Raw genomic sequence first — 26,512 nt, 5'->3', positions numbered from 1 at the left:
GATGTAACTGGTTCTTCACGTTCTGCAGATGTAGATGCCACTGGTTCTTCACGTTCAGTAGACGTAGATACCACTTGTTCTTTGCGTTCTGCAGATGTAGATGCCACTGGTTCTTCACGTTCTGCATATGTAGATGTCACTGGTTCTTCGCATTCTGCAGACGATGCCACCGGTTCTTCACATTCTGCAGATGTAGATGCCATTGGTTCTTCACGTTCTACAGATGTAGATGCCACTGGTTCTTCACGTTCTGCAGATGTAGATGCCACTGGCTCTTCATGTTCTGTAGATGTAGATGCAACTGGTTCTTCACGTTCTGCAGATGTAGATGCCACTGGTTCTTCACGTTCTGTAGATGTAGATGCAACTGGTTATTCACATTCTACAGATGTAGATGCCACTGGTTCATCATGTTCTGCAGATGTAGATGCCACTGGTTCTTCGTGTTCTGCAGATGTAGATGCCACTGGTTCTTCATGTTCTGCAGATTTAGATGCCACTGGTTCTTCACGTTCTGCAGGTGTATATGCCACTGGTTCTTTGCGCTCTGCAGATGTAGATGCCACTGGTTCTTCACGTTCTGCAGATGTAGATGTCACTGGTTCTTCGCGTTCTGCAGACGCAGATGCCACTGGTTCTTTGCGTTCTGTAGCTGTAGATGCCAATGGTTCTTCACTTTTTGTAGATGTAGATGCCACTGGTTCTTCACATTCTGCAGATGTAGATGCCATTGGTTCTTCACCTTCTACAGATGTAGATGCCACTGGTTCTTCACGTTCTGCAGATTTAGATGCCACTGGTTCTTCACGTTCTGGAGATGTAGATGCCATTGGTGCTTCACGTTCTGCAGATGTTGATGCCACTGGTTCTTCACGTTCTGTTGATGTAGATGCCACTGGTTCTTCCCGTTCTGCAGATGTAGATGCCACTGTTCATCATGTTCTGCAGATGTAGATGCCACTGGTTCTTCACGTTCTGCAGATGTAGATGCCATTGGTTCTTCACGTTCAGTAGACGTAGATGCCACTGGTTTTTCATGTTCTGCAGATGCCACTAGTTCTTCACGTTCTGCAGATATAGATGGCACTGGTTCTTCACGTTCTGCAGATGTAGATGCCACTGGTTCTTCATGTTCTGTATATGTAGATGCAACTGGTTCTTCACGTTCTGCAGATGTACATGCCACTGGTTCTTTACGTTCTGTAGATGTAGATTCAACTGGTTCTTCACGTTCTGCAGATGTAGATGCCACTGGTTCTTCACGTTCTGCAGATGTAGATGCCACTGGTTCTTCACGATCTGCAGATGTAGATGTCACTGGTTCTTCACGTTCTGTAGATGTCGATACAACTGGTTCTTCACGTTCTGCAGATGTAGATGCAACTGGTTCTTCACGTTCTGCAGATGTAGATGCCACTGGTTCATCATGTTCTGCAGATGTAGATGCCACTGGTTCTTCGTTTTCTGCAGATGTAGATGCCACTGGTTCTTCATCTTCTGCAGATTTAGATGCCACTGGTTCTTCACGTTCTGCAGGTGTATATGCCACTGGTTCTTTGCGTTCTGCAGATGTAGATGCCACTGGTTCTTCACGTTCTGCAGATGTAGATGCCACTGGTTCTTCACGTTCTGCAGATGTAGATGCCACTGGTTCTTCATGTTCTGTAGATGTAGATGCCACTGGTTTATCACGTTCTGCAGATGTAGATGCCACTGGTTCTTCACGTTCTGTAGATGTAGATGCAACTGGTTCTTCACGTTCTGCAGATGTAGATGCAACTGGTTCTTCACGTTCTGCAGATGTAGATGCCACTGGTTCTTCACGTTCTGCATATGTAGATGTCACTGGTTCTTCGCATTCTGCAGACGATGATGCTACTGGTTCTTCACATTCTGCAGATGTAGATGCCATTGGTTCTTCACGTTCTACAGATGTAGATGCCACTGGTTCTTCACGATCTGCAGATGTAGATGCCACTGGTTCTTCATGTTCTGTAGATGTAGATGCAACTGGTTCTTCACGTTCTGCAGATGTAGATGCCACTGGTTCTTCACGTTCTGCAGATGTAGATGCCGCTGGTTCTTCACGTTCTGCAGATGTAGATGCCACTGGTTCTTCATATTCTACAGATGTAGATGCCACTGGTTCTTCACGTTCTGCAGATGTAGATGCCAATGGTTCTTCACTTTTTGTAGATGTAGATGCCACTGGTTCTTCACATTCTGCAGATGTAGATGCCATTGGTTCTTCACCTTCTACAGATGTAGATGCCACTGGTTCTTCACGTTCTGCAGATTTAGATGCCACTGGTTCTTCACGTTCTGGAGATGTAGATGCCATTGGTGCTTCACGTTCTGCAGATGTTGATGCCACTGGTTCTTCACGTTCTGTTGATGTAGATGCCACTGGTTCTTCCCGTTCTGCAGATGTAGATGCCACTGTTCATCATGTTCTGCAGATGTAGATGCCACTGGTTCTTCACGTTCTGCAGATGTAGATGCCATTGGTTCTTCACGTTCAGTAGACGTAGATGCCACTGGTTTTTCATGTTCTGCAGATGCCACTAGTTCTTCACGTTCTGCAGATGTAGATGGCACTGGTTCTTCACGTTCTGCAGATGTAGATGCCACTGGTTCTTCATGTTCTGTATATGTAGATGCAACTGGTTCTTCACGTTCTGCAGATGTACATGCCACTGGTTCTTTACGTTCTGTAGATGTAGATTCAACTGGTTCTTCACGTTCTGCAGATGTAGATGCCACTGGTTCTTCACGTTCTGCAGATGTAGATGCCACTGGTTCTTCACGATCTGCAGATGTAGATGTCACTGGTTCTTCACGTTCTGTAGATGTCGATACAACTGGTTCTTCACGTTCTGCAGATGTAGATGCAACTGGTTCTTCACGTTCTGCAGATGTAGATGCCACTGGTTCATCATGTTCTGCAGATGTAGATGCCACTGGTTCTTCGTTTTCTGCAGATGTAGATGCCACTGGTTCTTCATCTTCTGCAGATTTAGATGCCACTGGTTCTTCACGTTCTGCAGGTGTATATGCCACTGGTTCTTTGCGTTCTGCAGATGTAGATGCCACTGGTTCTTCACGTTCTGCAGATGTAGATGCCACTGGTTCTTCACGTTCTGCAGATGTAGATGCCACTGGTTCTTCATGTTCTGTAGATGTAGATGCCACTGGTTCTTCACGTTCTGCAGATGTAGATGCCACTGGTTCTTCACGTTCTGCAGATGTAGATGCCACTGGTTCTTCATGTTCTGTAGATGTAGATGCCACTGGTTCTTCACGTTCTGCAGATGTAGATGCCACTGGTTCTTCACGTTCTGTAGATGTAGATGCAACTGGTTCTTCACGTTCTGCAGATGTAGATGCAACTGGTTCTTCACGTTCTGCAGATGTAGATGCCACTGGTTCATCATGTTCTGCAGATGTAGATGCCACTGGTTCTTCGTGTTCTGCAGATTTAGATGCCACTGGTTCTTCATGTTCTGCAGATGTAGATGCAACTGGTTCTTCACGTTCTGTAGATGTAGATGCCACTGGTTCTTCACGTTCTGTAGATGTAGATGCCACTGGTTCTTCGTGTTCTGCAGATGTAGATGTAACTGGTTCTTCACGTTTATCAGATGTAGATGCCACTGGTTCTTCACGTTCAGTAGACGTAGATACCACTGGTTCTTTGCGTTCTGCAGATGTAGATGCCACTGGTTCTTCACGTTCTGCATATGTAGATGTCACTGGTTCTTCGCATTCTGCAGACGATGATGCCACTGGTTCTTCACATTCTGCAGATGTAGATGCCATTGGTTCTTCACGTTCTACAGATGTAGATGCCACTGGTTCTTCACGATCTGCAGATGTAGATGCCACTGGTTCTTCATGTTCTGTAGATGTAGATGCAACTGGTTCTTCACGTTCTGCAGATGTAGATGCAACTGGTTATTCACATTCTACAGATGTAGATGCCACTGGTTCATCATGTTCTGCAGATGTAGATGCCACTGGTTCTTCGTGTTCTGCAGATGTAGATGCCACTGGTTCTTCATGTTCTGCAGATTTAGATGCCACTGGTTCTTCACGTTCTGCAGGTGTATATGCCACTGGTTCTTTGCGCTCTGCAGATGTAGATGCCACTGGTTCTTCACGTTCTGCAGATGTAGATGTCACTGGTTCTTCGCGTTCTGCAGACGCAGATGCCACTGGTTCTTTGCATTCTGTAGCTGTAGATGCCAATGGTTCTTCACTTTTTGTAGATGTAGATGCCACTGGTTCTTCACATTCTGCAGATGTAGATGCCATTGGTTCTTCACCTTCTACAGATGTAGATGCCACTGGTTCTTCACGTTCTGCAGATTTAGATGCCACTGGTTCTTCACGTTCTGGAGATGTAGATGCCATTGGTGCTTCACGTTCTGCAGATGTTGATGCCACTGGTTCTTCACGTTCTGTTGATGTAGATGCCACTGGTTCTTCCCGTTCTACAGATGTAGATGCCACTGTTCATCATGTTCTGCAGATGTAGATGCCACTGGTTCTTCACGTTCTGCAGATGTAGATGCCATTGGTTCTTCACGTTCAGTAGACGTAGATGCCACTGGTTTTTCATGTTCTGCAGATGCCATTAGTTCTTCACGTTCTGCAGATGTAGATGGCACTGGTTCTTCACGTTCTGCAGATGTAGATGCCACTGGTTCTTCATGTTCTGTATATGTCGATACAACTGGTTCTTCACGTTCTGCAGATGTAGATGCAACTGGTTCTTCACGTTCTGCAGATGTACATGCCACTGGTTCTTTACGTTCTGTAGATGTAGATTCAACTGGTTCTTCACGTTCTGCAGATGTAGATGCCACTGGTTCTTCACGTTCAGTAGACGTAGATACCACTGGTTCTTTGCGTTCTGCAGATGTAGATGCCACTGGTTCTTCACGTTCTGCATATGTAGATGTCACTGGTTCTTCGCATTCTGCAGACGATGATGCCACTGGTTCTTCACATTCTGCAGATGTAGATGCCATTGGTTCTTCACGTTCTACAGATGTAGATGCCACTGGTTCTTCACGATCTGCAGATGTAGATGCCACTGGTTCTTCATGTTCTGTAGATGTAGATGCAACTGGTTCTTCACGTTCTGCAGATGTAGATGCAACTGGTTATTCACATTCTACAGATGTAGATGCCACTGGTTCATCATGTTCTGCAGATGTAGATGCCACTGGTTCTTCGTGTTCTGCAGATGTAGATGCCACTGGTTCTTCATGTTCTGCAGATTTAGATGCCACTGGTTCTTCACGTTCTGCAGGTGTATATGCCACTGGTTCTTTGCGCTCTGCAGATGTAGATGCCACTGGTTCTTCACGTTCTGCAGATGTAGATGTCACTGGTTCTTCGCGTTCTGCAGACGCAGATGCCACTGGTTCTTTGCATTCTGTAGCTGTAGATGCCAATGGTTCTTCACTTTTTGTAGATGTAGATGCCACTGGTTCTTCACATTCTGCAGATGTAGATGCCATTGGTTCTTCACCTTCTACAGATGTAGATGCCACTGGTTCTTCACGTTCTGCAGATTTAGATGCCACTGGTTCTTCACGTTCTGGAGATGTAGATGCCATTGGTGCTTCACGTTCTGCAGATGTTGATGCCACTGGTTCTTCACGTTCTGTTGATGTAGATGCCACTGGTTCTTCCCGTTCTACAGATGTAGATGCCACTGTTCATCATGTTCTGCAGATGTAGATGCCACTGGTTCTTCACGTTCTGCAGATGTAGATGGCACTGGTTCTTCACGTTCTGCAGATGTAGATGCCACTGGTTCTTCATGTTCTGTATATGTCGATACAACTGGTTCTTCACGTTCTGCAGATGTAGATGCAACTGGTTCTTCACGTTCTGCAGATGTACATGCCACTGGTTCTTTACGTTCTGTAGATGTAGATTCAACTGGTTCTTCACGTTCTGCAGATGTAGATGCCACTGGTTCTTCACGTTCTGCAGATGTAGATGCCACTGGTTCTTCACGATCTGCAGATGTAGATGTCACTGGTTCTTCACGTTCTGTAGATGTCGATACAACTGGTTCTTCACGTTCTGCAGATGTAGATGCAACTGGTTCTTCACGTTCTGCAGATGTAGATGCCACTGGTTCATCATGTTCTGCAGATGTAGATGCCACTGGTTCTTCGTTTTCTGCAGATGTAGATGCCACTGGTTCTTCATCTTCTGCTGATTTAGATGCCACTGGTTCTTCACGTTCTGCAGGTGTATATGCCACTGGTTCTTTGCGTTCTGCAGATGTAGATGCCACTGGTTCTTCACGTTCTGCAGATGTAGATGCCACTGGTTCTTCACGTTCTGCAGATGTAGATGCCACTGGTTCTTCATGTTCTGTAGATGTAGATGCCACTGGTTTATCACGTTCTGCAGATGTAGATGCCACTGGTTCTTCACGTTCTGTAGATGTAGATGCAACTGGTTCTTCACGTTCTGCAGATGTAGATGCAACTGGTTCTTCACGTTCTGCAGATGTAGATGCCACTGGTTCATCATGTTCTGCAGATGTAGATGCCACTGGTTCTTCGTGTTCTGCAGATTTAGATGCCACTGGTTCTTCATGTTCTGCAGATGTAGATGCAACTGGTTCTTCACGTTCTGCAGATGTAGATGCCACTGGTTCTTCACGTTCTGCAGATGTAGATGCCACTGGTTCTTCATGTTCTGTAGATGTAGATGCCACTGGTTTATCACGTTCTGCAGATGTAGATGCCACTGGTTCTTCACGTTCTGTAGATGTAGATGCAACTGGTTCTTCACGTTCTGCAGATGTAGATGCAACTGGTTCTTCACGTTCTGCAGATGTAGATGCCATTGGTTCTTCACCTTCTACAGATGTAGATGCCACTGGTTCTTCACGTTCTGCAGATTTAGATGCCACTGGTTCTTCACGTTCTGGAGATGTAGATGCCATTGGTGCTTCACGTTCTGCAGATGTTGATGCCACTGGTTCTTCACGTTCTGTTGATGTAGATGCCACTGGTTCTTCCCGTTCTACAGATGTAGATGCCACTGTTCATCATGTTCTGCAGATGTAGATGCCACTGGTTCTTCACGTTCTGCAGATGTAGATGGCACTGGTTCTTCACGTTCTGCAGATGTAGATGCCACTGGTTCTTCATGTTCTGTATATGTCGATACAACTGGTTCTTCACGTTCTGCAGATGTAGATGCAACTGGTTCTTCACGTTCTGCAGATGTACATGCCACTGGTTCTTTACGTTCTGTAGATGTAGATTCAACTGGTTCTTCACGTTCTGCAGATGTAGATGCCACTGGTTCTTCACGTTCTGCAGATGTAGATGCCACTGGTTCTTCACGATCTGCAGATGTAGATGTCACTGGTTCTTCACGTTCTGTAGATGTCGATACAACTGGTTCTTCACGTTCTGCAGATGTAGATGCAACTGGTTCTTCACGTTCTGCAGATGTAGATGCCACTGGTTCATCATGTTCTGCAGATGTAGATGCCACTGGTTCTTCGTTTTCTGCAGATGTAGATGCCACTGGTTCTTCATCTTCTGCAGATTTAGATGCCACTGGTTCTTCACGTTCTGCAGGTGTATATGCCACTGGTTCTTTGCGTTCTGCAGATGTAGATGCCACTGGTTCTTCACGTTCTGCAGATGTAGATGCCACTGGTTCTTCACGTTCTGCAGATGTAGATGCCACTGGTTCTTCATGTTCTGTAGATGTAGATGCCACTGGTTTATCACGTTCTGCAGATGTAGATGCCACTGGTTCTTCACGTTCTGTAGATGTAGATGCAACTGGTTCTTCACGTTCTGCAGATGTAGATGCAACTGGTTCTTCACGTTCTGCAGATGTAGATGCCACTGGTTCATCATGTTCTGCAGATGTAGATGCCACTGGTTCTTCGTGTTCTGCAGATTTAGATGCCACTGGTTCTTCATGTTCTGCAGATGTAGATGCAACTGGTTCTTCACGTTCTGTAGATGTAGATGCCACTGGTTCTTCACGTTCTGTAGATGTAGATGCCACTGGTTCTTCGTGTTCTGCAGATGTAGATGTAACTGGTTCTTCACGTTTATCAGATGTAGATGCCACTGGTTCTTCACGTTCAGTAGACGTAGATACCACTGGTTCTTTGCGTTCTGCAGATGTAGATGCCACTGGTTCTTCACGTTCTGCATATGTAGATGTCACTGGTTCTTCGCATTCTGCAGACGATGATGCCACTGGTTCTTCACATTCTGCAGATGTAGATGCCATTGGTTCTTCACGTTCTACAGATGTAGATACCACTGGTTCTTCACGATCTGCAGATGTAGATGCCACTGGTTCTTCATGTTCTGTAGATGTAGATGCAACTGGTTCTTCACGTTCTGCAGATGTAGATGCCACTGGTTCTTCACGTTCTGCAGATGTAGATGCCGCTGGTTCTTCACGTTCTGCAGATGTAGATGCCACTGGTTCTTCACGTTCTGCAGATGTAGATGCCACTGGTTCTTCATATTCTACAGATGTAGATGCCACTGGTTCTTCACGTTCTGCAGATGTAGATGCCAATGGTTCTTCACTTTTTGTAGATGTAGATGCCACTGGTTCTTCACATTCTGCAGATGTAGATGCCATTGGTTCTTCACCTTCTACAGATGTAGATGCCACTGGTTCTTCACGTTCTGCAGATTTAGATGCCACTGGTTCTTCACGTTCTGGAGATGTAGATGCCATTGGTGCTTCACGTTCTGCAGATGTTGATGCCACTGGTTCTTCACGTTCTGTTGATGTAGATGCCACTGGTTCTTCCCGTTCTGCAGATGTAGATGCCACTGTTCATCATGTTCTGCAGATGTAGATGCCACTGGTTCTTCACGTTCTGCAGATGTAGATGCCATTGGTTCTTCACGTTCAGTAGACGTAGATGCCACTGGTTTTTCATGTTCTGCAGATGCCACTAGTTCTTCACGTTCTGCAGATGTAGATGCCACTGGTTCTTTACGTTCTGTAGATGTAGATTCAACTGGTTCTTCACGTTCTGCAGATGTAGATGCCACTGGTTCTTCACGTTCAGTAGACGTAGATACCACTGGTTCTTTGCGTTCTGCAGATGTAGATGCCACTGGTTCTTCACGTTCTGTAGATGTCGATACAACTGGTTCTTCACGTTCTGCAGATGTAGATGCAACTGGTTCTTCACGTTCTGCAGATGTAGATGCCACTGGTTCATCATGTTCTGCAGATGTAGATGCCACTGGTTCTTCGTTTTCTGCAGATGTAGATGCCACTGGTTCTTCATCTTCTGCAGATTTAGATGCCACTGGTTCTTCACGTTCTGCAGGTGTATATGCCACTGGTTCTTTGCGTTCTGCAGATGTAGATGCCACTGGTTCTTCACGTTCTGCAGATGTAGATGCCACTGTTCTTCACGTTCTGCAGATGTAGATGCCACTGGTTCTTCATGTTCTGTAGATGTAGATGCCACTGGTTCTTCACGTTCTGCAGATGTAGATGCCACTGGTTCTTCACGTTCTGTAGATGTAGATGCAACTGGTTCTTCACGTTCTGCAGATGTAGATGCAACTGGTTCTTCACGTTCTGCAGATGTAGATGCCACTGGTTCATCATGTTCTGCAGATGTAGATGCCACTGGTTCTTCGTGTTCTGCAGATTTAGATGCCACTGGTTCTTCATGTTCTGCAGATGTAGATGCAACTGGTTCTTCACGTTCTGTAGATGTAGATGCCACTGGTTCTTCACGTTCTGTAGATGTAGATGCCACTGGTTCTTCGTGTTCTGCAGATGTAGATGTAACTGGTTCTTCACGTTTATCAGATGTAGATGCCACTGGTTCTTCACGTTCAGTAGACGTAGATACCACTGGTTCTTTGCGTTCTGCAGATGTAGATGCCACTGGTTCTTCACGTTCTGCATATGTAGATGTCACTGGTTCTTCGCATTCTGCAGACGATGATGCCACTAGTTCTTCACATTCTGCAGATGTAGATGCCATTGGTTCTTCACGTTCTACAGATGTAGATGCCACTGGTTCTTCACGATCTGCAGATGTAGATGCCACTGGTTCTTCATGTTCTGTAGATGTAGATGCAACTGGTTCTTCACGTTCTGCAGATGTAGATGCCACTGGTTCTTCACGTTCTGCAGATGTAGATGCCGCTGGTTCTTCACGTTCTGCAGATGTAGATGCCACTGGTTCTTCACGTTCTGCAGATGTAGATGCCACTGGTTCTTCATATTCTACAGATGTAGATGCCACTGGTTCTTCACGTTCTGCAGATGTAGATGCCACTGCTTCTTCATGTTCTGTAGATGTAGATGCAACTGGTTCTTCACGTTCTGTAGATGTAGATGCCACTGGTTTCTTCACGTTCTGTAGATGTAGATGCAACAGGTTCTTCACGTTCTGTAGATGTAGATGCAACAGGTTCTTCACGTTCTGCAGGTGTAGATGCCATTGGTTCTTCGTGTTCTGTAGATTTAGATGCCACTGGTTCTTCACGTTCTGCAGATGTAGATGCAACTGATTCATCACGTTCTGCAGATGTAGATCCCACTGGTTCTTCGTGTTCAGTAGATGTAGATGCAACTGGTTATTCACGTTCTGCAGATGTAGATGCCACTGGTTCTTCACGTTCTGTAGATGTAGATGCAACTGGTTCTTCATGTTCTGCAGATGTAGATGCCACTGATTCTTCACGTTCTGTAGATGTAGATGCCACTGGTTCTTCACGTTCTGTAGATGCCACTGGTTCTTCACGTTCTGTAGATGTAGATGCCACTGGTTCTTCATGTTCTGTAGATGTAGATGCAACTGGTTATTCACGTTCTGCAGATGTAGATGCCACTGGTTCTTCATGTTCTGTAGATATAGATGCCACTGGTTCTTCACGTTCTGCAGATGTAGATGCCACTGGTTCATCGCGTTCTGCAGATTATGATGCCACTGGTTCTTCCCGTTCTGCAGATGTAGATGCCACTGGTTCTTCACGTTCTGCAGATGTAGATGCCACTGGTTCTTTGCGTTCTGCAGATGTAGATGCCACTGGTTCTTCGCGTTCTGCAGATGTAGATGCCACTGGCTCTTCGCATTCTGCAGATTATGATGCCACTGGTTCTTCACGTTCTGTAGATGTAGATGCAACTGGTTCTTCACGTTCTGCAGATGTAGATGCCACTGGTTCTTCACATTCTGTAGATGTAGATGCCACTGGTTCTTCACATTCTGTAGATGTAGATGCAACTGGTTCTTCACTTTCTGTAGATGTAGATGCCACTGGTTCTTCGTGTTCCGCAGATTTAAATGCCACTGGTTTTTCATGTTCTGCAGATGTAGATGCAACTGGTTCTTCACGTTCTGCAGATGTAGATGCAACTGGTTCTTCACGTTCTGCAGATGTAGATGCCACTGGTTCTTCATGTTCTGTAGATGTAGATGCAACTTTTTCTCCACGTTCTGTAGATGTAGATGCCACTGGTTTCTTCACGTTCTGTAGATGTAGATGCAACAGGTTCTTCACGTCCTGTAGATGTAGATGCAACAGGTTCTTCACGTTCTGCAGATGTAGATGCCACTGATTCTTCACGTTCTGTAGATGTTGATGCCACTGGTTCTTCGTGTTCTGCATATTTAAATGCCACTGGTTCTTCATGTTCTGCAGATGTAGATGCAACTGGTTCTTCACGTTCTGCAGATGTAGATGCAACTGGTTCTTCACGTTCTGTAGATGTAGATGCCACTGGTTCTTCATGTTCTGTAGATGTAGATGCCACTGGTTCTTCACGTTCTGTAGATGTAGATGCAACTTTTTCTCCACGTTCTGTAGATGTAGATGCAACAGGTTCTTCACGTTCTGCAGATGTAGATGCCACTGATTCTTCACGTTCTGTAGATGTTGATGCCACTGGTTCTTCGTGTTCTGCATATTTAAATGCCACTGGTTCTTCATGTTCTGCAGATGTAGATGCAACTGGTTCTTCACGTTCTGCAGATGTAGATGCAACAGGTTCTTCACGTTCTGTAGATGTAGATGCCACTGGTTCTTCATGTTCTGTAGATGTAAATGCAACTGGTTTTTCACGTTCTGTAGATGTAGATGCCACTGGTTTCTTCACGTTCTGTAGATGTAGATGCAACAGGTTCTTCACGTTCTGTAGATGTAGATGCAACAGGTTCTTCACGTTCTGCAGGTGTAGATGCCATTGGTTCTTCGTGTTCTTTAGATTTAGATGCCACTGGTTCTTCACGTTCTGTAGATGTAGATGCAACTGATTCATCACGTTCTGCAGATGTAGATCCCACTGGTTCTTCGTGTTCTGTAGATGTAGATGCAACTGGTTATTCACGTTCTGCAGATGTAGATGCCACTGGTTCTTCACGTTCTGTAGATGTAGATGCAACTGGTTCTTCATGTTCTGCAGATGTAGATGCCACTGATTCTTCACGTTCTGTAGATGTAGATGCCACTGGTTCTTCACGTTCTGTAGATGCCACTGGTTCTTCACGTTCTGTAGATGTAGATGCCACTGGTTCTTCATGTTCTGTAGATGTAGATGCAACTGGTTATTCACGTTCTGCAGATGTAGATGCCACTGGTTCTTCATGTTCTGTAGATGTAGATGCCACTGGTTCTTCACGTTCTGCAGATGTAGATGCCACTGGTTCATCGCGTTCTGCAGATTATGATGCCACTGGTTCTTCCCGTTCTGCAGATGTAGATGCCACTGGTTCTTCACGTTCTGCAGATGTAGATGCCACTGGTTCTTTGCGTTCTGCAGATGTAGATGCCACTGGTTCTTCGCGTTCTGCAGATGTAGATGCCACTGGCTCTTCGCATTCTGCAGATTATGATGCCACTGGTTCTTCACGTTCTGTAGATGTAGATGCAACTGGTTCTTCACGTTCTGCAGATGTAGATGCCACTGGTTCTTCGCATTCTGCAGATGTAGATGCCACTGGTTCTTCACATTCTGTAGATGTAGATGCCACTGGTTCTTCACATTCTGTAGATGTAGATGCAACTGGTTCTTCACTTTCTGTAGATGTAGATGCCACTGGTTCTTCGTGTTCCGCAGATTTAAATGCCACTGGTTCTTCATGTTCTGCAGATGTAGATGCAACTGGTTCTTCACGTTCTGCAGATGTAGATGCAACTGGTTCTTCACGTTCTGCAGATGTAGATGCCACTGGTTCTTCATGTTCTGTAGATGTAGATGCAACTTTTTCTCCACGTTCTGTAGATGTAGATGCCACTGGTTTCTTCACGTTCTTTAGATGTAGATGCAACAGGTTCTTCACGTCCTGTAGATGTAGATGCAACAGGTTCTTCACGTTCTGCAGATGTAGATGCCACTGATTCTTCACGTTCTGTAGATGTTGATGCCACTGGTTCTTCGTGTTCTGCATATTTAAATGCCACTGGTTCTTCATGTTCTGCAGATGTAGATGCAACTGGTTCTTCACGTTCTGCAGATGTAGATGCAACTGGTTCTTCACGTTCTGTAGATGTAGATGCCACTGGTTCTTCATGTTCTGTAGATGTAGATGCCACTGGTTCTTCACGTTCTGTAGATGTGGATGCAACTTTTTCTCCACGTTCTGTAGATGTAGATGCAACAGGTTCTTCACGTTCTGCAGATGTAGATGCCACTGATTCTTCACGTTCTGTAGATGTTGATGCCACTGGTTCTTCGTGTTCTGCATATTTAAATGCCACTGGTTCTTCATGTTCTGCAGATGTAGATGCAACTGGTTCTTCACGTTCTGCAGATGTAGATGCAACAGGTTCTTCACGTTCTGTAGATGTAGATGCCACTGGTTCTTCATGTTCTGTAGATGTAGATGCAACTGGTTCTTCACGTTCTGTAGATGTAGATGCCACTGGTTTCTTCACGTTCTGTAGATGTAGATGCAACAGGTTCTTCACGTTCTGTAGATGTAGATGCAACAGGTTCTTCACGTTCTGCAGGTGTAGATGCCATTGGTTCTTCGTGTTCTGTAGATTTAGATGCCACTGGTTCTTCACGTTCTGTAGATGTAGATGCAACTGATTCATCACGTTCTGCAGATGTAGATCCCACTGGTTCTTCGTGTTCTGTAGATGTAGATGCAACTGGTTATTCACGTTCTGCAGATGTAGATGCCACTGGTTCTTCACGTTCTGTAGATGTAGATGCAACTGGTTCTTCATGTTCTGTAGATGTAGATGCCACTGGTTCTTCACGTTCTGTAGATGCCACTGGTTCTTCACGTTCTGTAGATGTAGATGCCACTGGTTCTTCATGTTCTGTAGATGTAAATGCAACTGGTTATTCACGTTCTGCAGATGTAGATGCCACTGGTTCTTCATGTTCTGTAGATGTAGATGCCACTGGTTCTTCACGTTCTGCAGATGTAGATGCCACTGGTTCATCGCGTTCTGCAGATTATGATGCCACTGGTTCTTCCCGTTCTGCAGATGTAGATGCCACTGGTTCTTCACGTTCTGCAGATGTAGATACCACTGGTTCTTTGCGTTCTGCAGATGTAGATGCCACTGGTTCTTCGCGTTCTGCAGATGTAGATGCCACTGGTTCTTCGCATTCTGCAGATTATGATGCCACTGGTTCTTCACGTTCTGTAGATGTAGATGCAACTGGTTCTTCACGTTCTGCAGATGTAGATGCCACTGGTTCTTCGCATTCTGCAGATGTAGATGCCACTGGTTCTTCACATTCTGTAGATGTAGATGCCACTGTTTCTTCACATTCTGTAGATGTAGATGCAACTGGTTCTTCACTTTCTGTAGATGTAGATGCCACTGGTTCTTCGTGTTCCGCAGATTTAAATGCCACTGGTTCTTCATGTTCTGCAGATGTAGATGCAACTGGTTCTTCACGTTCTGCAGATGTAGATGCAACTGGTTCTTCACGTTCTGCAGATGTAGATGCCACTGGTTCTTCATGTTCTGTAGATGTAGATGCAACTTTTTCTCCACGTTCTGTAGATGTAGATGCCACTGGTTTCTTCACGTTCTGTAGATGTAGATGGAACAGGTTCTTCACGTCCTGTAGATGTAGATGCAACAGGTTCTTCACGTTCTGCAGATGTAGATGCCACTGATTCTTCACGTTCTGTAGATGTTGATGCCACTGGTTCTTCGTGTTCTGCATATTTAAATGCCACTGGTTCTTCATGTTCTGCAGATGTAGATGCAACTGGTTCTTCACGTTCTGCAGATGTAGATGCAACTGGTTCTTCACGTTCTGTAGATGTAGATGCCACTGGTTCTTCATGTTCTGTAGATGTAGATGCCACTGGTTCTTCACGTTCTGTAGATGTGGATGCAACTTTTTCTCCACGTTCTGAAGATGTAGATGCAACAGGTTCTTCACGTTCTGCAGATGTAGATGCCACTGATTCTTCACGTTCTGTAGATGTTGATGCCACTGGTTCTTCGTGTTCTGCATATTTAAATGCCACTGGTTCTTCATGTTCTGCAGATGTAGATGCAACTGGTTCTTCACGTTCTGCAGATGTAGATGCAACAGGTTCTTCACGTTCTGTAGATGTAGATGCCACTGGTTCTTCATGTTCTGTAGATGTAAATGCAACTGGTTCTTCACGTTCTGTAGAGGTAGATGCCACTGGTTTCTTCACGTTCTGTAGATGTAGATGCAACAGGTTCTTCACGTTCTGTAGATGTAGATGCAACAGGTTCTTCACGTTCTGCAGGTGTAGATGCCATTGGTTCTTCGTGTTCTGTAGATTTAGATGCCACTGGTTCTTCACGTTCTGTAGATGTAGATGCAACTGATTCATCACGTTCTGCAGATGTAGATCCCACTGGTTCTTCGTGTTCTGTAGATGTAGATGCAACTGGTTATTCACGTTCTGCAGATGTAGATGCCACTGGTTCTTCACGTTCTGTAGATGTAGATGCAACTGGTTCTTCATGTTCTGCAGATGTAGATGCCACTGATTCTTCACGTTCTGTAGATGTGGATGCCACTGGTTCTTCACGTTCTGTAGATGCCACTGGTTCTTCACGTTCTGTAGATGTAGATGCCACTGGTTCTTCATGTTCTGTAGATGTAGATGCAACTGGTTATTCACGTTCTGCAGATGTAGATGCCACTGGTTCTTCATGTTCTGTAGATGTAGATGCCACTGGTTCTTCACGTTCTGCAGATGTAGATGCCACTGGTTCATCGCGTTCTGCACATTATGATGCCACTGGTTCTTCCCGTTCTGCAGATGTAGATGCCACTGGTTCTTCACGTTCTGCAGATGTAGATACCACTGGTTCTTTGCGTTCTGCAGATGTAGATGCCACTGGTTCTTCGCGTTCTGCAGATGTAGATGCCACTGGTTCTTCGCATTCTGCAGATTATGATGCCACTGGTTCTTCACGTTCTGTAGATGTAGATGCAACTGGTTCTTCACGTTCTGCAGATGTAGATGCCACTGGTTCTTCGCATTCTGCAGATGTAGATGCCACTGGTTCTTCACATTCTGTAGATGTAGATGCCACTGGTTCTTCACATTCTGTAGATGTAGATGCAACTGGTTCTTCACTTTCTGTAGATGTAGATGCCACTGGTTCTTCGTGTTCCGCAGATTTAAATGCCACTGGTTCTTCATGTTCTGCAGATGTAGATGCAACTGGTTCTTCACGTTCTGCAGATGTAGATGCAACTGGTTCTTCACGTTCTGCAGATGTAGATGCCACTGGTTCTTCATGTTCTGTAGATGTAGATGCAACTTTTTCTCCACGTTCTGTAGATGTAGATGCCACTGGTTTCTTCACGTTCTGTAGATGTAGATGCAACAGGTTCTTCACGTTCTGTAGATGTAGATGCAACAGGTTCTTCACGTTCTGCAGATGTAGATGCCACTGATTCTTCACGTTCTGTAGATGTTGATGCCACTGGTTCTTCGTGTTCTGCATATTTAAATGCCACTGGTTCTTCATGTTCTGCAGATGTAGATGCAACTGGTTCTTCACGTTCTGCAGATGTAGATGCAACAGGTTCTTCACGTTCTGTAGATGTAGATGCCACTGGTTCTTCATGTTCTGTAGATGTAGATGCAACTGGTTCTTCACGTTTTGTAGATGTAGATGCCACTGGTTTCTTCACGTTCTGTAGATGTAGATGCAACATGTTCTTCACGTTCTGTAGATGTAGATGCAACAGGTTCTTCACGTTCTGCAGGTGTAGATGCCATTGGTTCTTCGTGTTCTGTAGATTTAGATGCCACTGGTTCTTCACGTTCTGTAGATGTAGATGCAACTGATTCATCACGTTCTGCAGATGTAGATCCCACTGGTTCTTCGTGTTCTGTAGATGTAGATGCAACTTGTTATTCACGTTCTGCAGATGTAGATGCCACTGGTTCTTCACGTTCTGTAGATGTAGATGCCACTGGTTCTTCACGTTCTGCAGATGTACATGCCACTGGTTCATCGCGTTCTGCAGATTATGATGCCACTGGTTCTTCCCGTTCTGCAAATGTAGATGCCACTGGTTCTTCACGTTCTGCAGATGTAGATGCCACTGGTTCTTCGCGTTCTCTAGATTTCACTGGTTCTTGACGTTCTGTATATGTAGATGCCACTGGTTCTTCGCATTCTGCAGATGTAGATGCCACTGGTTCTTCACATTCTGTAGATGTAGATGCCACTGGTTCTTTGCGTTCTGCAGATGTAGATGCCACTGGTTCTTCGCGTTCTGCAGATGTAGATGCCACTGGTTCTTCGCATTCTGCAGATTATGATGCCACTGGTTCTTCACGTTCTGTAGATGTAGATGCAACTGGTTCTTCACGTTCTGCAGATGTAGATGCCACTGGTTCTTCGCATTCTGCAGATGTAGATGCCACTGGTTCCTCACATTCTGTAGATGTAGATGCCACTGGTTCTTCACATTCTGTAGATGTAGATGCAACTGGTTATCTGGTTATTCATGTTCTGCAGATGTAGATGCCACTGATTCTTCACGTTCTGTAGATGTAGATGCCACTGGTTCTTCACGTTCTGTAGATGCCACTGGTTCTTCACGTTCTGTAGATGTAGATGCCACTGGTTCTTCATGTTCTGTAGATGTAACTGGTTATTCACGTTCTGCAGATGTAGATGCCGTTGGTTCTTCGTGTTCTGAAGATGTAGATGCCACTGGTTCTTCACGTTCTGTAGATGTAGATGCCACTGGTTCTTCACGTTCTGTAGATGTAGACGGCACTGGTTCTTCACGTTCTGCAGATGTAGATGCCACTGGTTCTTCACGTTCTGCAGATGTAGATGCCACTGGTTCTTCGCGTTCTGCAGATGTAGATGCCACTGGTTCTTCATGTTCTGCAGATCTAGATGCCACTGGTTCTACACGTTCTGCAGATCTAGACGCCACTGGTTCTTCTTGTTCTGCAGATGTAGATGCCACTGGTTCATCACGTTCTACAGATGTAGTTGCCAATGGTTCTTCACGTTCTGTCGATGTAGATGCCACCACTGCCATTTATTGTGCGTGGAGGTTGAACTTACGACTCTCATTCCAAACGGGCAACTGGACAAACGGGATAGATTTTTGTATTATCTCTAAAAGTCTTTAAGTTGAAGGTTTGTAAGTAGAGTAGTGCATGTACAAACTCGTGCGAACATTTCCCCGCAGCGGCGTTGCTGCATCTGACCGGCGGCCACGATGAGCTGGGGCTACCTCACGCAGCTGCTGGAGAAGGTTGATCGGCACTCCACCTTCCTGAGCAAGCTGTGGATCACCACCTTCCTCATCTTTCGCATCGTTCTCACGACGGTCGCCGGCGAGTCCATCTACTACGACGAGCAGGGCAGCTTCGCGTGCAACACGGCGCAGCCCGGCTGCGAGAACGTCTGCTACGACAGCTTCGCACCGCTCTCCCACGTCCGCTTCTGGGTGTTCCAGAGCATCGCGGTCGCCACGCCCACCATCCTGTACCTCGGCTTTGCAGTGCATCGCATCACCAGGTACGGAGGTCCCCGGAGGGAGTTTTCACAGCGGGGGAGCTACGGTGGAAATTTGAATGGCTGCCCGCAGTTGGAAATGTTTTAGTTTGTTTTTTAATTAGGCTGCGCCGTCGATTTGGTCACGAGTTTGAACGGTGAAAGGGCCGGCAAGGTTTCCCCTTGACTTAGGAATGGAGTTCCGTTCCCGAGCCCCCCCGTCGGTACGTCCGAACGGCTAGTTTACTTCAGGAGAGCGAATCTGCGCTGTGTTTAAACACGCACACGGTCAGCGTCGTGAAATACGCTGCGGTTCAACAGCAAAAAGGGAAGCATTGTTAAACTCTTCAACAGTAAGAAATATAATACATCTGCATGCGATATTATAATTGCGTAGTGTATCTATATTTATTATAGGGAATTTTGTGAATATGTGTGTCTGTTCGAAATGTTTAGCGTACTTCCCGACATGCAACACACTTGAAATTTGCCATGTGGGTACTTTCCAGACTGTACACCATGCAAACATAAAAATACACTTTTTTTGGGGGGGGGGGGGGGATGACGATGAAGTGTGACGAGAATCGATATCTGGTGAGCTTTCGTGGTATCGAGTAATTGGGAATAGGCCGATTCTAAAGAAATCTACAACCTTCGATTCCTTTGCGCGATCTAAAGAATCGAATCTTGGCGCGCGAGCGTACGTTTTTTTTCCGCCGCGCGTTGGGTTTTATTTAATTTTTTATGAATGAGGTAACGATCATCGTTTATTTTTTTATTTGTATATGTTATGTTTTTAAGTTTTGATAAGTTTTTCAATATTTTTTTCCCCCGGGCAACGCCGGATGCTTCCCGCTAGTAGTAAATAAAGCGTAAAATAAAGGAAGGTAAATATTTTCACTTACCTCGAGTCCCGATGCTGGCTTGCTTGTAGCGCACAGACATCCACAACAACAACCGCCATTTGCCACTAAGCGGTGGTGACGTCACCACGGTGCTTGTGCCAGGCTACGTGCACGGTAAGGCCACGCACACACAGACACACGCGGACGCGCACGGGGCCACATGCGCACAAAGACAAAAATCCCCCATGTAGCCTTCACAGGCTGTCGGGATAAGCGCTGCTCGTGAGCGGCGCCTCAAAGCACACGAGGGGGGTCTATGGCCAAAGCCACGCCGGGCTGCATTTTTCTCCCCAGTTGGCAAAGTTTTTACAAATCGCATCAGCTACTCATTCGAGGCTGAGTCGACCTAGGGTAGGCCCAGGACCGATTCAGATCATTGCCACCGGCACGGACACTTTAAGTGGTCTCTCAGAGGCGACGATCAGAAGTGAAAGTGGAATCCCGGACAGCCTCGTAGCTGTCGCTGTTCGTCGTAATGTCGCGTTTCATAGCGAGCGCATATTTCCATTTGCTCGCGACGTTTCACACCGAGGGGTGAAACTTAAACGCCGCCGCTCTCTGTCGTGGTAGGATCGAGTACAAGCGAGACGAACAAACCAAGCGAGCCAAGCGAGCCGGCGGCCCCGACCGCGTGGTTGAATGCACGGAGAAAGAGGAGGAGGAGGTGGAGGAGGTGGAGGGTGAAGAAGATGGCAAGGGGAAGCAGCACAACGAGCGGTGGTGGATCAAGACGGACGGCCTGATGGTGGCCTACACCCTCCAGCTGCTGGCCCGCACGCTGGCCGAGGTTGGCTTCCTGGTGGGGCAGTACCTGATGTATGGCTTGGAGGTGGCCCCGCGCTTCAAGTGCGTCCGTGACCTCTGCCCGAATAGCGTCGACTGCTTTGTGTCGCGCCCCACGGAGAAGACCGTCTTCCTTCTGGTCATGTACGCAGTCGCCGGTCTCAGCCTCCTGCTCCAACTGTCCGAGATTGCCTACCTGGGGCTGGGCGCCATCCACGACTCGCTGAGCGGGAGGCACCGGCCACGGAGCAGGTGGGGGGCCTCGCCGGCGCGGTTGGCATTGCGTCACGTAAACTAAACGTGCCGGGTCGCTACCGGCTCGACACTCGCCGGCTGTGTGTCAGAGAGTGACCCCAACTACGCCGACAATTCGAGTTTCCGTGCCGTTTCGCCGATGATGACAACAGCAAAAAACATCATGGGACCTCCCTTGCCAGTAACAAAATATAAGAATATGTTTGACCCTTTTCTAGAAATAAAACAGCTGTGTGAACATGATAACACCAAACGTAAACCTCTTGCAAGGAATCATCTCACTGCATTGGCCACACACACGGTACTTGTAATGAACATGCAAACAGAAAAAAACATGCTCTGGTAGTCTACGAGATGATGATGATGATGCATTGTCTTTGAAACTGATTGTTCCACACCAGAGACAGCTTTCTTTAGAGCCTCGTGTGTCTCACCCTGAGCTGTCAATGTCTTCGTAGTGGCATTGTCCTCTCATCTAACACTGTTTGAGACTAGGCTCTAAACAAAGCTGTCTCTTATTTTTGGTTCTTTCGCTAAAGTCACGTGGAAGGGAAATAATATTGGTTCCGTCAGCTCCCCAACCGCTATATATATAGATGATGTGTGTAGTTTATAGTGTAGTGTATGTGTTGATAGCTATGTATAGAGATGTTGTGTGTAGTTTATAGTGTAGTGTATGGTGTAGTGTATGTGTTGATAACTATGTATATAGATGTTGTGTATAGTTTATAGTGTAGTGTATGTGTTGATATCTATGTATATAGATGTTGTGTATAGTTTATAGTGTAGTGTATAGTGTAGTGTATGTGTTGATAGCTATGTATATAGATGTGTGTAGTTTATAGTGTAGTGTATAATGTAGTGTATGTGTTGATAGCTATGTATATAGATGTGTATAGTTTATAGTGTAGTGTATGTGTTGATAGCTATGTATATAGATGTTGTGTGTAGTGTATAGTGTAGTGTATAATGCAGTGTATGTGTTGATAGCTATGTATATATGTTGTGTGTAGTTTATAGTGTAGTGTATAGTGTAGTGTATGTATTGATAGCTATATATATAGATGTTGTGTGTAATGTATAGTGTAGTGTATAATGTAGTATATGTGTTGATAGCTATGTATATAGATGTTGTGTATAGTTTATAGTGTAGTGTTTAGTGTAGTGTATGTGTTGATAGCTATGTATATAGATGTTGTCTGTGTAGTGTATAGTGTAGTGTATAGTGTAGTGTATGTGTTGATAGCTATGTATATAGATGTGTATAGTGTAGTGTATAGTGTAGTGTATGTGTTGATAGCTATGTATATAGATGTTGTGTGTAGTGTATAGTGTAGTGTATAATGCAGTGTATGTGTTGATAGCTATGTATATATGTTGTGTGTAGTTTATAGTGTAGTGTATAGTGTAGTGTATGTGTTGATAGCTATGTATATAGATGTTGTGTGTAGTGTATAGTGTAGTGTATAATGTAGTGTATGTGTTGATAGCTATGTATATAGATGTTGTGTGTGTAGTGCATAGTGTAGTGTATAGTGTAGTGTATGTGTTGATAGCTATGTATATAGATGTTTTGTGTGTAGTTTATAGTGTAGTGTATAGTGTAGTGTATGTGTTGATAGCTATGTATATAGATGTTTTGTGTGTAGTTTATAGTGTAGTGTATAGTGTAGTGTATGTGTTGATAGCTATATATATAGATGTTGTGTGTAGTGTATAGTGTAGTGTATAGTGTAGTGTATGTGTTGATAGCTATGTATATAGATGTTTTGTGTGTAGTTTATAGTGTATTGTATAGTGTAGTGTATGTGTTGATAGCTATGTATATAGATGTTTTGTGTGTAGTTTATAGTGTAGTGTATAGTGTAGTGTATGTGTTGATAGCTATGTATATACATGTTGTGTGTAGTGTATAGTGTAGTGTATAATGTAGTGTATGTGTTGATAGCTATGTATATATGTTGTGTGTAGTTTATAGTGTAGTGTATAGTGTAGTGTATGTGTTGATAGCTATGTATATAGATGTTGTGTTTGTAATGTATAGTGTAGTGTATGTGTTGATAGCGATGTATATAGATGTGTGTAGTTTATAGTGTAGTGTATGTGTTGATAGCTATGTATATAGATGTTTGTAATTTATAGTGTAGTGTATAGTGTAGTGTATGTGTTGATAGCTATGTATAGATGTTGTGTGTAGTGTATAGTGTAGTGTATGTGTTGATAGCTATGTATATAGATGTTGTGTATAGTTTATAGTGTAGTGTATAATGTAGTGTATGTGTTGATCTCTATATATATAGATGTTGTGTGTAGTGTATAGTGTAGTGTATAATGTAGTGTATGTGTTGATAGCTATATATATGTTGCGTGTAGTGTATAGTGTATGTGTTGATAGCTATGTATATAGATGTTGTGTGTGTAGTGTATACTGTATAGCGTAGTGTATGTGTTGATAGCTATGTATATAGCTGTTGTGTGTGTAGTGTATACTGTATAGTGTAGTGTATGTGTTGATAGCTATGTATATAGATGTTGTGTGTAGTTTATAGTGTAGTGTACAATGTAGTGTATGTGTTGATAGCTATGGATATAGATGTTGTGTTTGTAGTGTATAGTGTAGTGTACGTGTTGATAGCTATATATATGTTGTGTATATTTTATAGTGTAGTATATGTGTTGATAGCTATGTATATCGATGTTGCGTGTGTAGTGTATGTGTTGATAGCTATGTATATAGATTTTGATTTAAAGCTTTCGTGACTGCAGTAATTCATATTCTTAGCTCTTTCGGTAAAGTCACGTTGAAGGGAAACAATAAAATAATAAAATATATAAAACAATAAAAATTCTCACGACGTTTCGACCATAACACAAACGGTCGTCATCAGGTGTGTCGGTTTGCATTAATTAATTTATTTTTTACAGTGTGTTTATTTATTTTTAAAAAACGTCAGCGCCACGCGCAGCGATTTGGCAGTTTATTTAGAAGGACGAGTCCATCTATGTTCTGAAAAGAGGAGGGGGGAGACGAAAAATTAATGTATGCTGTCTGAAAGCCACTGTAAGCGTGAACAATCAATTAAGACCTGAAATGGTTAATCAAATCTTTCCAATGATTGCTAAGCCAGAATCCATCTTCTCGGTTGGAATTGTCTCTGTGCTTGTATATGTGGATAGCCTCATGAACGAATCTCTCATGGTAGCCAGATGGCTTACAAAGAACCTCTGTCTTGGAAAAGTCAATGTCATGTGAGCCTACTGAATTATAACAATGATCTGCCACGGCCGAGGTGTTGGTCCTACGGTGTTTAAGGTCTGCTTTGTGTTCACGGATGCGGTCCGAGACGTGGCGTTTGGTTTCTCCAATGTAACTACTACCACAGAGGCAACTTAGTTTGTAGACACCAGGGTACTGTATGTCCGGAATCACTTCTTTTACAGACGGAACCAGATCACGGATTTTATGTAATGTGTTGAAACGGACCTGGATCTTGTGTTTATTCAAGATTTTAGAGATCTTTTTTGTGATCCCCGCAATGTAGGGTAAAGTGGTGGTTTTGAAAGGCTCCTCAAGAGGGTCCTTCATGGTTTGAGTGATAGCTTTGCGGATTGTATAGTCGGAGTAACCATTAGCCTTAAGAACTTGGTGTACGTGCTTGAGTTCACTGACTATGTGTTCCTGGTCGGATATGCATTGGGCTCTATGTTACAGAGTCTTGATGAGAGAATTCTTCTGTGATGGATGGTGGTGGGAATCCGGTTTTATTGTTTTATATATATATTTTATTATTTTATTGTTTCCCTTCAACGTGACTTTACCGAAAGAGCTAAGAATATGTATATAGATGTTGTGTGCACTATACACTGCACTATACACTGCACTATACACTACACTATACACTGCACTATACACTGCACTATACACTACACTATACACTACAATACACTGCACTATACACTGCACTATGCACTGCACTATCCACCGCACTATGCACTGCACTATACACTACACTATACACTGCACTATACACTACACTATACACTGCACTATTCACTACACTATACACTATACACTGCACTATACTCTGCGCTATACACTACACTATACACTACACTATACACTACACTACACACTACAGTACACTATAAACTACACTATACACTACTATCCACTGCACTATACACTACACTATGCACTGCACTATACACTACACTATACACTACACTATACACTACGCTATACACTACACTACACACTACAGTACACTATACACTACACTATACACTACTATCCACTGCACTATACACTACATTATACACTGCACTATACACTACACTATACACTGCACTATACACTGCACTATACACTACACTATACACTGCACTATACACTACTATACACTACGCTATACACTACACTATACACTACACTATACACTACTATACACTACACTATACACTGCACTTTATACTACTATACATTACACTATACACTGCACTTTATACTACACTATACACTGCACTATACATGCGATATAACCAAAAAACCCTCTATCATGGAGAGTGTATATATATTTTTTGTTAATGAAAATACTCTTATTGAAATTCGACTCGTTTCTAGGGTGGCAGATGCCGGCGAGCCGGAGTCCACGGCGGGGCCCAGAGCGACGTCACCATCGGAATTGTGGCAGCTCCGTGACGAGGTGCAGGAGCTTCAGACGGAGCTGGGGGCGACGCCGAGGGCCCACCAGGAGCCCCCCGAGCAGGCCGCTGGCGGCGCCTCCCACGGCGTGGACGCGCCCCACGACCTGCACGTCTTGATTTAGCGGGATGGTTTTACTCTCGGGCGTAGTTATCGCTCAAATCGCTTTTTGCCATCCCACGTTCCATTTACTCGGCCCCCCAATGCCACGCCGCCGTTTTGATCGTCTCGACTTTGGAGGTTTTCTTGACATTCTTCCGTCAAGATTCAATCGGAGGCGACCGTTTGCGCTTTTAAGATTCGAGCGGCAGAGCGCGGGCACCCCGCTAACGCGCTCGCGACGGCACGGGGGGCACGCCAGCACCCAGCCTCGTGGCTCGGGGGATTCGGCGCTGGGTTTGTAACCCAGAGCGTTGAGAGTTCAAATCTCCTTAGAACGCGTTTTGTGTGGCATTGTGGCTTTCGCATTCGGCCAACGTATAAATGCACGAGTCGGGGGGGGGAATGTTTGCGTGAGTGTTTAATCAATATGGAGGTGTGTTTTGATTAAAGCAACCCAAATATTTTTGTTACTTTAGCTTACTTCTTAATTTGCGTGAGTTTCTGTTTTCATTGTTTTGTTAAACTTCCTCGTTCATCGGTGGATAAGAGGGCCTGAGTTTAGCGGGCACGTCGTTATTATACCGTAACAGCCTGCTCCGATTTATATTTTGTCAAACCAAAAGGCGTTTAAGATGCTGGCTATGCGGTTTGTGAACAGCTGTGGCCAAATCTGAACGGCAGGTGACACAGTTCATAATAAAGGTTTTTGGGTTAGATCGCGTTTATTTATAAATGTGTCGTAACCCTCCACCACCCGACACAGCCAA

The 26,512-nt window shown here is 44.5% G+C and overlaps 1 protein-coding gene across 1 annotated transcript in view; it reads left to right on the top strand.

Annotated features, from left to right (window-relative positions):
* The window catches only part of LOC142917391 (gap junction gamma-1 protein-like), a 38,016-nt gene extending 11,801 nt beyond the window's left edge, over nt 1-26,215 (top strand). The window contains exons 2-4 of the mRNA XM_076062042.1: nt 18,691-19,022; nt 20,474-20,938; nt 25,563-26,215. Coding sequence (XP_075918157.1) covers nt 18,721-19,022; nt 20,474-20,938; nt 25,563-25,767 — 972 coding nt within the window. The 5' untranslated portion in view covers nt 18,691-18,720 and the 3' untranslated portion in view covers nt 25,768-26,215. The remainder of the gene's footprint in view (nt 1-18,690; nt 19,023-20,473; nt 20,939-25,562) is intronic.
* The last annotated feature ends 297 nt before the right edge of the window (nt 26,216-26,512 follow it).

The sequence above is a fragment of the Petromyzon marinus genome, unplaced genomic scaffold, assembly GCF_048934315.1.
Source record: "Petromyzon marinus isolate PM22_M1 ecotype Great Lakes invasive population unplaced genomic scaffold, UKy_Petmar_22M1.pri1.0 PM_G_Scaffold_48, whole genome shotgun sequence".
NCBI classification, from domain to species: Eukaryota; Metazoa; Chordata; class Hyperoartia; order Petromyzontiformes; family Petromyzontidae; genus Petromyzon; species Petromyzon marinus.
Note: the sequence above shows the minus strand (reverse complement) of the source record. Positions and strands in the feature narration are given on the sequence as shown.